Source organism: Dermacentor albipictus, unplaced genomic scaffold, assembly GCF_038994185.2.
Source record: "Dermacentor albipictus isolate Rhodes 1998 colony unplaced genomic scaffold, USDA_Dalb.pri_finalv2 scaffold_11, whole genome shotgun sequence".
NCBI classification, from domain to species: Eukaryota; Metazoa; Arthropoda; class Arachnida; order Ixodida; family Ixodidae; genus Dermacentor; species Dermacentor albipictus.
This window is the reverse complement of record NW_027225565.1, coordinates 14,869,083-14,881,624: the sequence shown is the minus strand read 5'-3', so window position 1 is coordinate 14,881,624 and position 12,542 is coordinate 14,869,083. Positions and strand designations below refer to the sequence as shown.

The 12,542-nt window shown below is 48.0% G+C and overlaps 1 protein-coding gene across 2 annotated transcripts in view; it reads left to right on the top strand.

The window, feature by feature from the left end:
* LOC135914938 (endothelin-converting enzyme-like 1) overlaps positions 1-9,918 on the top strand; it is a 100,265-nt gene extending 90,347 nt beyond the window's left edge. For both annotated transcript variants that reach the window (XM_070528218.1, XM_070528217.1), the window contains exon 5: positions 7,980-9,918. In XM_070528218.1, coding sequence (XP_070384319.1) covers positions 7,980-9,704 — 1,725 coding nt within the window. In that variant the 3' untranslated portion in view covers positions 9,705-9,918. The remainder of the gene's footprint in view (positions 1-7,979) is intronic.
* Positions 9,919-12,542: the final 2,624 nt, after the last annotated feature.

Below are 12,542 nucleotides of genomic sequence, written 5' to 3'. Positions count from 1 at the left end.
GTCCTTTTAGTATTGCCGAGTTGAGAGCTGCCTTGAGCGCATGCAATAGCTCTGCACCGGGATCTGACAGAATCATGTACGTAATGATAAAAAACTTACACATTCACACCCAAGTTACACTACTCACAATTTTCAACACCATTTGGGCTGCAGGATACCTACAAACTGCATGGAAAGAAGCCATTGTGGTCCCTGTTTTGAAACAAGGCAAAGATCCTTCTTCAGTCGCAAGTTACCGCCCGATAGCCCTCACAAGTTTCCTCTGTAAGGTATTTGAAAGAATGATTAATCGGCGACTCATTCATTTCCTTGAACAGAGCAAAATGCTTGATCCCTATCAGTGTGGCTTCAGAGAAGGGCGCTCCACAACAGATCGTCTTATATGTATTGAAGGAAATATCCAGGAAGCATTTATACATAAACAGTTCTTGTCGATATTTCTCCATATAAAAAGACGTATGACACAACGTGGCGATACGGGATCTTGCGAGACTTATCGGAAATGGGCGTTCGTGGAAATATGTTAAATATACTAGAAAGCTATTTGTCCAAACGTACCTTCAGCGTTATGATCGACAATGTATTGTCGCGACCTTTTATACAAGAAACTGGTGCACCTCAAGGAGCTGTGCTTAGCTCCACGCTCTTTATCGTGAAAATGAACACCCTTCGTGCTTCATTACCGCCAGCCATTTTTTATTCTGTGTACGTAGACGACATACAGATAGGTCTCAAATCCTGCAACCTTACAGTATGTGAGAGGCAAGTACAACAGGGCTTGAACAAAGTGTCCAAATGGGCAGACGAAAACGGATTTAAAGTGAACCCCAACAAGAGTTCTTGCGTGCTTTTCACGAGAAACAAAGGGTTCATTGCAGATCCCAGTATCGAAACGTATGGTCAGCGAATACCTGTGAACAAAGAACACAAATTCTTAGGCATCATACTTGATTCTAAACTAAGGGCCAAACAATGAAAACTTCCTTACCTCAGTAAGGAAGCCTTGATTGTGGTGAGGCTACCTTATGTCACTCTGAAAGCTTCCTTACTGAGGGGCCCTCGGTGAAGGCTTCCTTGGTGCTTCCTCAGCATAAGGTAGTTCCAAAGCTACCTTCATGCGTCCTTACGCCGCTCCTGGCCCTGAACGAGCACTTCACCTCACTGCTTAACCACGTGATGTTTGCTTGCGCATGCGCGCTGTTGCCCACCTGCGGAGAAGCGCGAGCACGGTGCGTCTTGCCAGGCATGTCAGACACGCATGTTTCGTTTCAGTCACGCGCGTGGCATGGAAGCGTTGCTAGGCATTGCTAGGCGTTGCACGACGCCGGCGTGCCAGCGTTGCTGGAGCACATCAAGTTTTGCACTGTAATGCGCTACTTTTCTTAAGTTTAGTAAACAAAACTAGAAGAAAGCGTCCACGCTTCTCTATATTAGCTCTTCAATTTAAATATTGTGCGACGATACAACATTTCTTTAGAATAATGGTGTTCGCGTAAAGCTTTGAAGAGATAATCTCGAACCCAGGCATGCGGCAGCCGCTCCTTACGTGAGGACGGGTGAAGGGAGTTTTCTGAGTACGCTTGCTTCCTCCATCGGTCCTTTGCTGTAAGGAGGCCTCACGTAAGGTTAGGAAGCACTGGAAGGAAAGAAACGTTTCATTGTTTGGGCCTAACTTTTATTCCACATATAAAGTATCTCAAGGTCAAATGCTTAAAAACAATGAACTTACTGAAAGTCTTATCCCACGCAACATGGGGCAGCGACAGCAAATGTTTAATGAATCTATACAAGAGCCTCATTCGATCACGGTTGGACTACGGTGCCGTGATCTATCATTCTGTCGCCCCGAGCGCGCTAAAGATGCTAGATCCAGTCCACCATCTAGGAATCCGACTGGCCACGGGCGCTTTCAGAACAAGTCCCATTGAAAGTTTGTATGTAGAATCAAATGAGTGGTCACTTCATCTGCAGAGAACATACTTCAGCGAAACATATTTTCTGAAAGTCCACTCTAATCCTCAACATCCGTGTTTTAATACAGTTAACGATATGACATATGCTGCGCTCTTTCGCAATCGTCCCTCCGTAAAACAGCCTTACTCGCTGCGTGTGATGGAGCTTAGTGATGAAATGCATGTCTCACTCCTCGAGCTTCGCCTAATGCATCGAGCCAAGCGGCTACCTACCACACCGTCACGTCCGGAGGGTGTCGGGGCGTCACTTGTGACTGCGGCTCGGTCCGTTACCCATCAAGCCGCGTCGTGTGCCGCCTCGTTGTTGCCGTCCTCCGCGAGGGTGTGAGCGGGTGTCCAGGTGATGTATATCTTTCTTTTGTAAATTTGGCCTCCTGTAGGAAGAATGCGTAGTGCCTCCGGGGAAATTTGGCCGTTGGCAAAGTTTGTTATGGCCGTCTGAGAGTCGCTGACGATCACGGTTGCGTTAGTCTGAGGTACTGCGAGCGCTATGGCTACTTCTTCAGCTATCTCGTTACTTGTGGTGCGTATCGTCGCGCACGTCTTGCACCGTTTCTCCCTATCGATTACGGCTGCCATAAACCCCCGTCTGCGACTGTATCGAGCCGCGTCTACGAACACTGCGTCCTTGTCGCTGCCGAATTTCTTCTATATTTGCTTCGCTCTGCTCTCTCTTCTGTCCTTATTGTGTTCTGGGTGCATGTTCTTTGGTATGCGAGGCATTACCAATCTTTCCTTCGTCTCTCTCGGGATGTCCACCTTGACACCGTGCTGTGTGTGGTAAGCTGTGTCTAATCTCTCTAGGATGTGTCTGCCTGCTCTAGTCTTAGAGAGGCGTTCATATTGTGCCGTACATTGCGCTTAAATGAGCTCGTCTATCGTGTTGTGTAGGCCTAATTGCAGCGACTTGTCCGTGCTGGCGCTGATTGGTAGTCCTATGGCTAGTTTGTATATTTTCCGAATGAGGCATTCTAGTTTAATCTTTTCCGCGACCTGCCATTTTAAGTACGGCGCTACGTATACCATTCTACTTATTACGAAAGCCTCTATTAACCTGATCGTGTTTTCCTCCTTCATCCCGCTATGTTTATTTGTTATGCTTCTGATTAGCATCATGATTTGCGCTACAGTTCCCTCCAGTCTTCTGAAGGTTTCTCCATTGTTGTCCTTGGCTTCAATGAGGAGCCCCAATACCCTGATCCTATCGACCTTGGGTATGGGTTTCCTATGGGCCGCCTTTAACTGTATCTCCTCTCTGTGGGTGAGATCTTCCCTGTAGTTGCCTGGTTTGCGACCTCTGCGAGTCGGTCTGTACAGCAACAGCTACGATTTCTCTGGCGAGCATGTTAACCCTGTCCCCTCTAGATATTTTTCGATTGTTTCGACCGTTGTTTGAAGCGTTTGTTCTATTTGCCCGTCACTTCCGTTTCTCACCCATAGGGTGATATCGTCAGCGTATAAGGTATGATTTAGACCCTCCATTTCTTGTAGCTTGGCTGGCAGCCCGATTAGCGCCAGATTGAATAGCATCGGTGATAAGACCAAGCCCTGTGGCGTACCTGCGCTGCCTATCTCGATCTCCTCCGAAACTAGGTCGGCTATCGTGATCTTTGCCTTTCTGCCCATTAGAAAATTGCGTACATCATCGTACGTGCGTTTTCCCAGTCCTAGTTCGCCTACTCTATCTAGTATCGTTGCATGTGTTACGTTATCGAAGGCCTTTCTTAGGTCCAACCCGAGAATTGCCTTTGTCGATCTGCCCGAATCGTCTATGATCTGATGGTTTAGTTGTAACAGAGCGTCCTGCGCTGAGAGGTTTGTCCTGAATTCTATCATCTTGGGCGGGAGCGCGTCGCAGTCTTCGAGGTAGGTGGTTATCCTCGCTAGGACCACGTGCTCCATGAGTTTCCCCACGCAAGAAGTGAGAGATATGGGTCTCAAGTTCTCAATTTGCAGTCGCTTGCCGAGTTTAGGTATTAACACCATTTCTGCCGTCCTCCATTGCTGCGGAATCTGCCCAGCCTCCCAGCATTCGTTAATATATTCGGTTAACTTAGCTATAGACTCATCGTCCAGGTTCCTTAGCGTTTTATTCGTTACACCGTCTAGTCCGGATGCCGACTTGGTATTGAATTTCTGTAGGGCTGCCATTGAAGAAATAAATAACAAATTGCACGTGATACAGCCACAGTTAGGTTCTTGGCCCTCCGCAACAAAATCACGGCGGACAGATGTCTTATTCTGTCGTCTCAGAATAGGACACACATTCGGCACGCATAACTTTTTGCTCACTGAAAATGATCCTCCAACCTGTGGTAGATGCGGGGAGAAGCTGACCGTCCTCCACGTCCTACTCGAATGTCGGGCAGCCGAATCTGAGAGAAAAAAACATTTTCCCCTAGCATACCGGCATCACATCCCCCTTCATCCTGTAAAGTTACTCGGTCCAGAACCACTCCTTGACACCAATGCCGTCCTAGGTTTTCTGAAAGATGTTGTATTGCATATTATTAGCCCCACACGCTCGTAGTGTCTCCTCTCTTCAGAGGATGCTGCTGTGATAGCTATTTCGTATAGCACATGCCTCCAGGCGCTTGTGTTTCAAGGGCTCTAAGGAGGCAGTAGTGATCGAGCATTTCTTATAGTAATCTGATATGTTTTACATATCGTATCATTCTTTTTAAATGACCCGCCGTGGTTGCTCAGTGGCTATGGTGTTGGGCTGCTGAGCACGAGGTCGTCGCGGGATCGAATTCCGGCCACGGCGGCCGCATTTCGATGGCGGCGAAATGCGAAAACACCCGTGTGCTTAGATTTAGGTGCGCGTTAAAGAACCCCAGGTGGTCAAAATTTCCGGAGTCCTCCACTACGGCGTGCCTCATAATCAGAAAGTGGTTTTGGCATGTAAAACTCCAAATATTATTATTATTATTCTTTTTAAATGCATCTCAATGTTCATAGTACAAGTCATACGTCATCGCCATAATTTTGTTATACAGATTTTGCGCACTTTAGAGCGACTATTTTAAGGCCCCTTTACAGCCACGTCACACCAACTTCATAATAATCATAATTACACTGCAAACTCATTACCACAGACATTGCGCTCTTTGGCCATACTTGGCCCTTGCGCCATTAAACATCAAACATTCATTCATTCTCTTATGTTCATAGCATCGGGATGACGCTTTTTAAGAGGGGGTATTGACACGTCTTTATCTTTGTTTCTTTATTCTTTAATTCTTTAATCTTTATCTTTAATCTTTATTCTTTAATCTTTATTGGGTGACCACGTTTCGCCGCCTAACAAATGTTATCGCACAGCGCAGTACGCGCCTGCACGTATCGCAAGTTCCTCGAAAGGTATTGATTGTTCTATCCGCTGTCTGTTGTCACCGAACCTTGTGTGATCTGATTTCATCACGTGAAGTGAATGGTGTGGGAATTTCTGGAAGACACACGGGCACCAGCGATTACACTGGAACCTTCGATGACTGATGTACTCGCATAAAAGCCGACGCGCTTGACCCGCTGATCAGATTTGAGGCGATCACCGACTGTGTTCGCCGCTGTCGCCGTTCTTTGAGTGTAGCGTGTTTTTGAGCGCACAAGTTAGCCCAATAAACGTTTAGTTTCGCCATTTACAGTTTTCCTATTGTGTTCGTCCCAATTGTCCCGTCTTGATCGCTGCCAAAGCCGTCTTCGGTGACATTTTTTGCTGGAAGAATGTCGTATTCGTTGAGTTCGGCTTCAGCTGAGTGGGCTTGCGCGTTGACGTCTTTCTTGTCGTCGTATCTGTGCTTTCGGCGACGCTTTTTGTCTTTTTCTTCGGTGTCACAGAAGTTGTTCTTAAAGTTGCGGATGCTTATCTTTGTGACGTTCTTACGACAGTTGTTGAGGTAGCGCATCTATCGGAATATCTCTTTGAGTGCTGGCGTAATTCACGTAGAGACGAATGAGCAGCGGCTACACTGCTCCTTATTGGGAGATTTGTCTGATGGCGTGTGCAGTGTGGCAGCCTTATCAGAAGGCCCTTCCGAGGATGCCGCAACGACATGATGAATTGGCGCTTCGGTAATTCCACAGTTCGTGTTGCTACTATGCGCGTGTGACGCTTCTGCATTGGCAGCCTCTTGTTGAGGTGTCTAGTACGCAAAAGGCTTGAGAGTCGCGAAGCAGCTAGACCTCTAGGTGTATATGGCTCCAAATTATCTTCGCTTTGTAAGGTGTGTGCGTTGGTGTTGGTACTTTTATTCTTATTTCGTCCTGAAAGTAAGCATGCTGCCTTCCTTTCATCGCAATAAATAACAGCTCCGCTTGAGATAGGGTGCTGTTTGACAGCCGTCATTGCCCCGTGACGAGACACCTGGTGGCGGGCCGCGCGTACCAGACGACGGTGTGAGCGCGTCAAATGTCGAGAGCGTAGATGGTGAAGATGGTTCTGTGGTCGTCATCATTGTTCAAGGCATGCGTTTGTGCGTCCTCTTCTCGGGAGGACCACTACATGGGAAAGTTGTCGAGAATCTGGTCATACGTGGCTTTGATTGGAACTGATGATGATCGCTACGTGCAGACTGTGGGTGACTACGGCGATCTAGTTCCAATGCCTCCCGCTGTTGGATAATGAGGGGGTCTGCAGCGTATACTTTAAATCGACTTACCATCTCTTCCTTGATTATCTGCCACAACTCATCGTTATCAAATATGTCGGTTAGGTAGAAGCGAAATGCCTCACCGCTGACGTAATCATTGAACTTGACGACCGTATCCCTTTCCTACCAGGATGCAGCGGATGCGTGGAGCTCGAGGAGACGAAACCAGTCTTCCACGGGCCCATCGTCCGCTGATCCGGTGTACTAGGGTATGTCCATGGCTTGCTGTGATTCGGTCATGATGCTGGTCGGTGTCGGTGGTGAAGCTGTGCCCTCGGGGTTCACGGCGTGGTGTTGAGTACTTGCATGATGATGTGAGGCTAATGAGGTGGCTGCCAGGTCTTTATCTTGTCGACTTGTATGAGGCGAATAGGACGTTGCGGACGGAGACAACCATCGTTGCCCGAATACCATTATATTCTTCGTCTACTTCCTTCTTCACCACTGGTGCACCGTACTGTCCTTCTGCGGTTCGTCATGTCCGTATCGTACTGTGCTTGTGCGGTTCGACGCACGCACGCACGCACGCACGCACAACTTCACACACGTAAATATTTTTCTCCTTTGACACTCCTGTATGTCCCCACCATGTTAATTCTAACAGCATGGGAGGGAAAGTATGCGGCCGCTTCTCTTGACACCGCTATTTGATGCTGTTTAAATATTCCTGAATGCATGGCGCTTTTATTGTAGCGTAATAGAACTCAAAGCTTTATGGAGTAATGACAGGATAGGAAAGTGTGTGGCCAAATTCAATGCTCAGAGGGCATTGGCCCAACAGGCAACTGCATTAATGACAGGGCAAGGCAGCATGAGCTTCCTGTCGACAATATGCTGGACATTTGTCTGTGCACTGTGGTTCCGGCATGTATGAGCCAAGTTTCTTTAACATGTACATACTCGACAGAAGCATAAATATCTTGGCCTGTGAGTTAATGGAGGCGTATTGCATCAAAAAGAAACACGTCATTTGTGTCAGCGATACGTCTGTGGCTATGCGCAGCACTAAACACAATTGTCTTTTTACTGTATGTTGGAATAGGCATGCATCTTTGCAATTTCACCTCTGTGGCCGTACCGTACGACGCAAATGTGTTTGCGCACGTTGGCACCTTCTCTATAAAAAGTGAACCTGTAGTTACTCAATAACCTTAGTTGCAAGCGACGCTCTTCTATCGTTCTTACTTCACATTGTTTCTTCTCCCATAACAACCTAATAAGTATAGACCAACTAGACCACAAACAAATAATGATATATTGCACGGTGCTTTACAGGACAAGCAGCATTAAGTCATTTTTTGTATGACACTGCGCGCTCGTCTGCCCAGTGTGCCCATCCTAAGCCCTTTTGCAGGACGAAGTTTCCGCGGGAGCTGTCAGACTGGCTGCGGGTCGGCATGCACTGGCTGCTTTCGAGGCCTGCAGGGACGACAACATGCACGGCGAACACAAAAAGAGATTGGACGTTCTGCGACAGTTTATCAAAGAGCGAAAGATACTGTGGCCCGAGCCTCCGATCGAAGGTGTACACCCGCTCGGAGTGCTGTTGGACCTTGCCTACAACTGGCGCCTCAACCTCTGGTTTGAAGCACGGCCACTGCTCAGCGTGGCTAGTTCAAAGACTGACCTGCTGCTTAACGCGGGGGGCATGGTGCCTTTCTGGTTCATCTATCAGCAAGGTATTCGCAGGGAGAACTACGTGAAATATTGGGAAATGCTCTACGCTTTATTTAGTGGGGGTGCACAATCCGACCTTAGTGTCACCGAAATCTCGAAAATTGCAACCGTAGAGCAAGACATTTTCCATGAGCTCACGCTCATCTTCCAGCACCCTGACAAACAGCCCGCAAGGATCCTTGTCAGAAACATAGGTCAGCACACGCCCGCGATACCATCGCAGGAGTGGAAAGAGCAGCTGGACTCAACAATCGCCACTGGAGCGCACGGTGCCACTGGATACGACACTTTCGAAAGCGTGGCTGTCTCCGACAAGGCGCTCCTTGAGGCCATCGATAAGCTTTTTGGCAAATACAGCAGAAGGGAAATGCTGCAACAAATCTCCTGGTTCTTTGTCCAAGTTTTCGCACCGCTCGTCAACGGCGACATTTTTCTAGCCTTATACCGTATTAAAGACGCCGCCGCTCTCCGACAGCGCATGTTCTGTGCACAAGAGGTCGAAGAGATGTACGGGCCGCTCGTCCCCTCACTTTACGTGGCCGTCAACTTCGACGAGGAGGACCGAAAGAGCATCGACAAGGACTTGGCCGACGTGGTGCTCGTTGCGCTGGATAAGGTTGCCAATATATCGTCGCTTACTAATGTTACTCGCAATTTGATTGCGAACAAGCTCGATACATTGACGACAGTGCTCTGGCCGCCGAATGACTTCCTCACCAGCGACGTGTTGACAGCCATCTACGCTAACTTCTCACCTCATAAGGACACTTTCATCCAATACTGGATCGACGCACGCCAAAACATGATGCGCTTGTATCAAGACGGGCCCACTCACGACCCAATGCCGCGACTTCCACGGAATTACCGACTTCCGTTCTTCACGTACGACTACCTGACGAACAGCGTGCTTATGTCGGTGGCTGCGTTAAGCAAGCACGTATTTACGTCGCCCAACGGCACCGCCGCCATGCGCCTGGGAACCATCGGCTTCGATTTTGCGCGACAGTTAGTGCGCGTCTTCGACAACGCCGGTCTGCGAGTAGACGCTAAAGGCAACTTACTCGACGAACCAGTGCCCTTCCCGGCTATGAACCGCAGCGAGTGCACCGTCCAAGATGAGGGTGACGGCATCCAGGAGCTGCCGGCGCTCGAGGTGGCGTACGCTGCCTTCGAGGAGAGAGCGCGTAACTCGTCCCAGCGCGTCATGGAGGCGTACTCGGAGGAGCAGGTTTTCTTCATCACGGTCTGTTTCAGCTTGTGTCGCCAGCCGAAGACACTGCGCAGCGTGTTCGCCAGCGGGTGCAACGAGGTGGCCGCAAATTTCGAGCCTTTCTCCATCGCCTTCAATTGTTCCAGTGGCGCGAGAATGAACCCTGTGCGCAAGTGCACTTACTTTAAGTAAGCGGCCCTAAACCTTTTAATCCTTAGTTAAATAAGCAGCAGCCTACCTTCAATTAGGGCATACTGAAGAGTCCACATTTCATGGTTTTGCGTAAACGCATCGATGCGGGCCCTTTCGTTGGACGAGCGTGGTCGCGTTCAGAATATTTGTTTTCATAAACTAACTACGCTTTGTAATTGCCATCATAAATCATGTTTTGTGACGACATTTTAGATATCGGTAAATAACTTTCGTTTACGAGATTTATGTCCTTGGGAAACGGATTACTTTACATTCCGATGAGGGATGAAAAAAACTGTTTTTTTTTTACGATGGCAGAAGATTCTTTTCGTCCTAAAGCTACCACTGTTTTATACTTCACGTGTGCCCAGCGTTCATAGGTTCTTTTAAAGCCTAACATCAGCTTATGCGCAGAGACTCGCAGTGGCTTGCTATTCTTTCCGCAGACTCGCATTATCTTTAATTACGATTCTTACGGCACTGAAAGTTGATTGCAGCTTATTATAAAGTGATGTTCTCGATGGATCAACCCACTCTTCGCGTACTCAGGTGTTCTCCTGGGCCACCCAGTGTGATCGTGTTGACCATAGGAGTGCGCTACGCTCTTGTTGTGGGCACCGGTTTTCATGCCTCAGAAGCCAACCTCCTGCGCGCTTTCTCAAAAATATGGAAAGGCGCAGACATCTCTTGCAGCTAGTTTCAGAGTAACGAAAAGCTGTCACAGCTGGCTGAATTCGAAACGTCCGCTTGTCACTGCACAAGAACGATATAACCTAGACGACGCAGGAATAAGGCGCTGTTCTACTCGATAGGATAAAAAACAAATGGAAATTTACAAGCAAGGAGTGGTAGGAACGTGGAATTCACAGGTGGACTTCTGACCGAAAGTAAAAATAGTAAAAAAACTTCCCGCTTTTTATCTTTGCAACATGTGGACTCACGTCACTGCATAAACCGGAGACCAACAGTAACGGTGGAACACTACCGCCGCTACGCGTCCACTATAAGCGATGGTTTTGCCCATCGAAGCTAAATTTGTACAGAGCAAGAGTGGCAACTTATACTGAAAGACAGTACTAATGCATTGTTCTGGTTGCCCTGGGAACAGACAATGTTCCCTTGAGAACAGCGTCACCTAACACAGCGAATGTCCTGCCTGTAACACTATCTTCCTTCATCCAGGTTGTTTCGTGTTGCTATTTCGTCATCACTCTCTGCATGGTAACCCAGCCTTCAATTCACTTTCGCATGCGGTATACCTATACCAGAAGTTGTGGATGTAGACCCTGGCATATTTCCCCCGCTACTTTGCAGGCTTTTTCGGTTAATACCTTAATTCTTGGACATATTCAGGCATTTATCGTCTCAACGGCGAGCGCTCGAAGAACCGATATGGGGCCGTGCTGAAGCACGATCACTGGCGCCCATTACGCTTAAGTCACGTGCTGTTCACCATGTTGCTCTCTTCAAGTTATCCGCTGTGCGCTCCGCAGCCCTTGATGGGTCTGCGATGTGACTACAATTTTCTGCATGGCACTCTGACACCACAGTGTTGTAGAAGCGTGTTCATGGATCAAAATCAACCCGTTGGAGTCTGCATTATGCCCAGGAGAAATTAGTACAAAAACAGAAACAACAGCAGCCAGCATCGTGCCTTGTTCACAATACCAGTTTTCAACATAATCTGTAAGTTTTCCTCTTCGCAGCAAGCCATCAAAAATACGTATCCTTTTTTATGCCTTGTGTCTATAGCCTCTAAAACAAAAGCCTGGTGATTGATATTATTAACTTTACAGGGGAAACAAAGTTTGTTTGTTTTGATCGCATTCCCATACGCAAACGTTAGCCAGTGTCTATGGTCACCGTTTTTCAGCAGAACATTAAAATTACGTCATGAGAATCTCGCTAACAATAAACGTGACTGCCGCAAATTGCTGAGCGACGTTTTGTTTTTCTTGCTTTTCATAACCATACTGCCAGTCCCACAAGGAATTGTTACGGAGAGGCGCGAATTTTACAAATTTAATAAGAAAGGAACCGGCGAACTTTGATAATAGTACCGTATCACTTAGAAAAAACTAATCATACTATACAGAGCACAAATAGAAAATAACAGAGCAGAAAGGCGTTAAAGCCCAACCACACGCGACTAATTGTGCACGCCTGGCTACGCGTCACGCATCTGCGAAGCCGACGCGCCTGTTCGACGTCTAGAATTGGGAAACGCGCAAGCAGCGCGGACGTCAAGCAGATCTTGATCTTGGCCGTCATTTTGAGCGTACGCGACGGAAGTGGCAGCTTGTGCATCGACGTCACATGGCCCGCATCTAAACTTGCGGTGGTTGGGAAACAGCTTGTTGAAGTTTCAGAATTGTACCGAGGTGCCGGGAGTCACTGCGGATTTCGTGTCGCTAGGGCACAGAGGCTATGGAGGCGATCAAGAACGAAGCGCTGATCGCCAGCGTTGAGGCTCGGCCTGCGCTTTGGTGGCAAGCGAAACACAAGCGCCACAAGATCAAGCACATGACGAAGTGCTCGTGGATTGTCATGCCCGTAACAGGTGAGTGCTCGGAATTTTATACGGGCTTCATACCGGAGCAGTTTCAATCGCGATCGCGCCCGATCGGGATCGGATTTTGTGATCACGATTACTTGTACTGCACGATCTGCGTAGAACTGATCGGGATCGAGAAATTTGATCGCGCTCGATCACAATCTAAAGCCTGTGTGGAACCACTATAAGCTGTCTCTCTTATTAGCCGACTCGCCGATGTCGAAAACGCGCTTCATACCTGCAAATGACGTTATCCCAGCGCTGCAGAAGTGATGGAAGTCCTT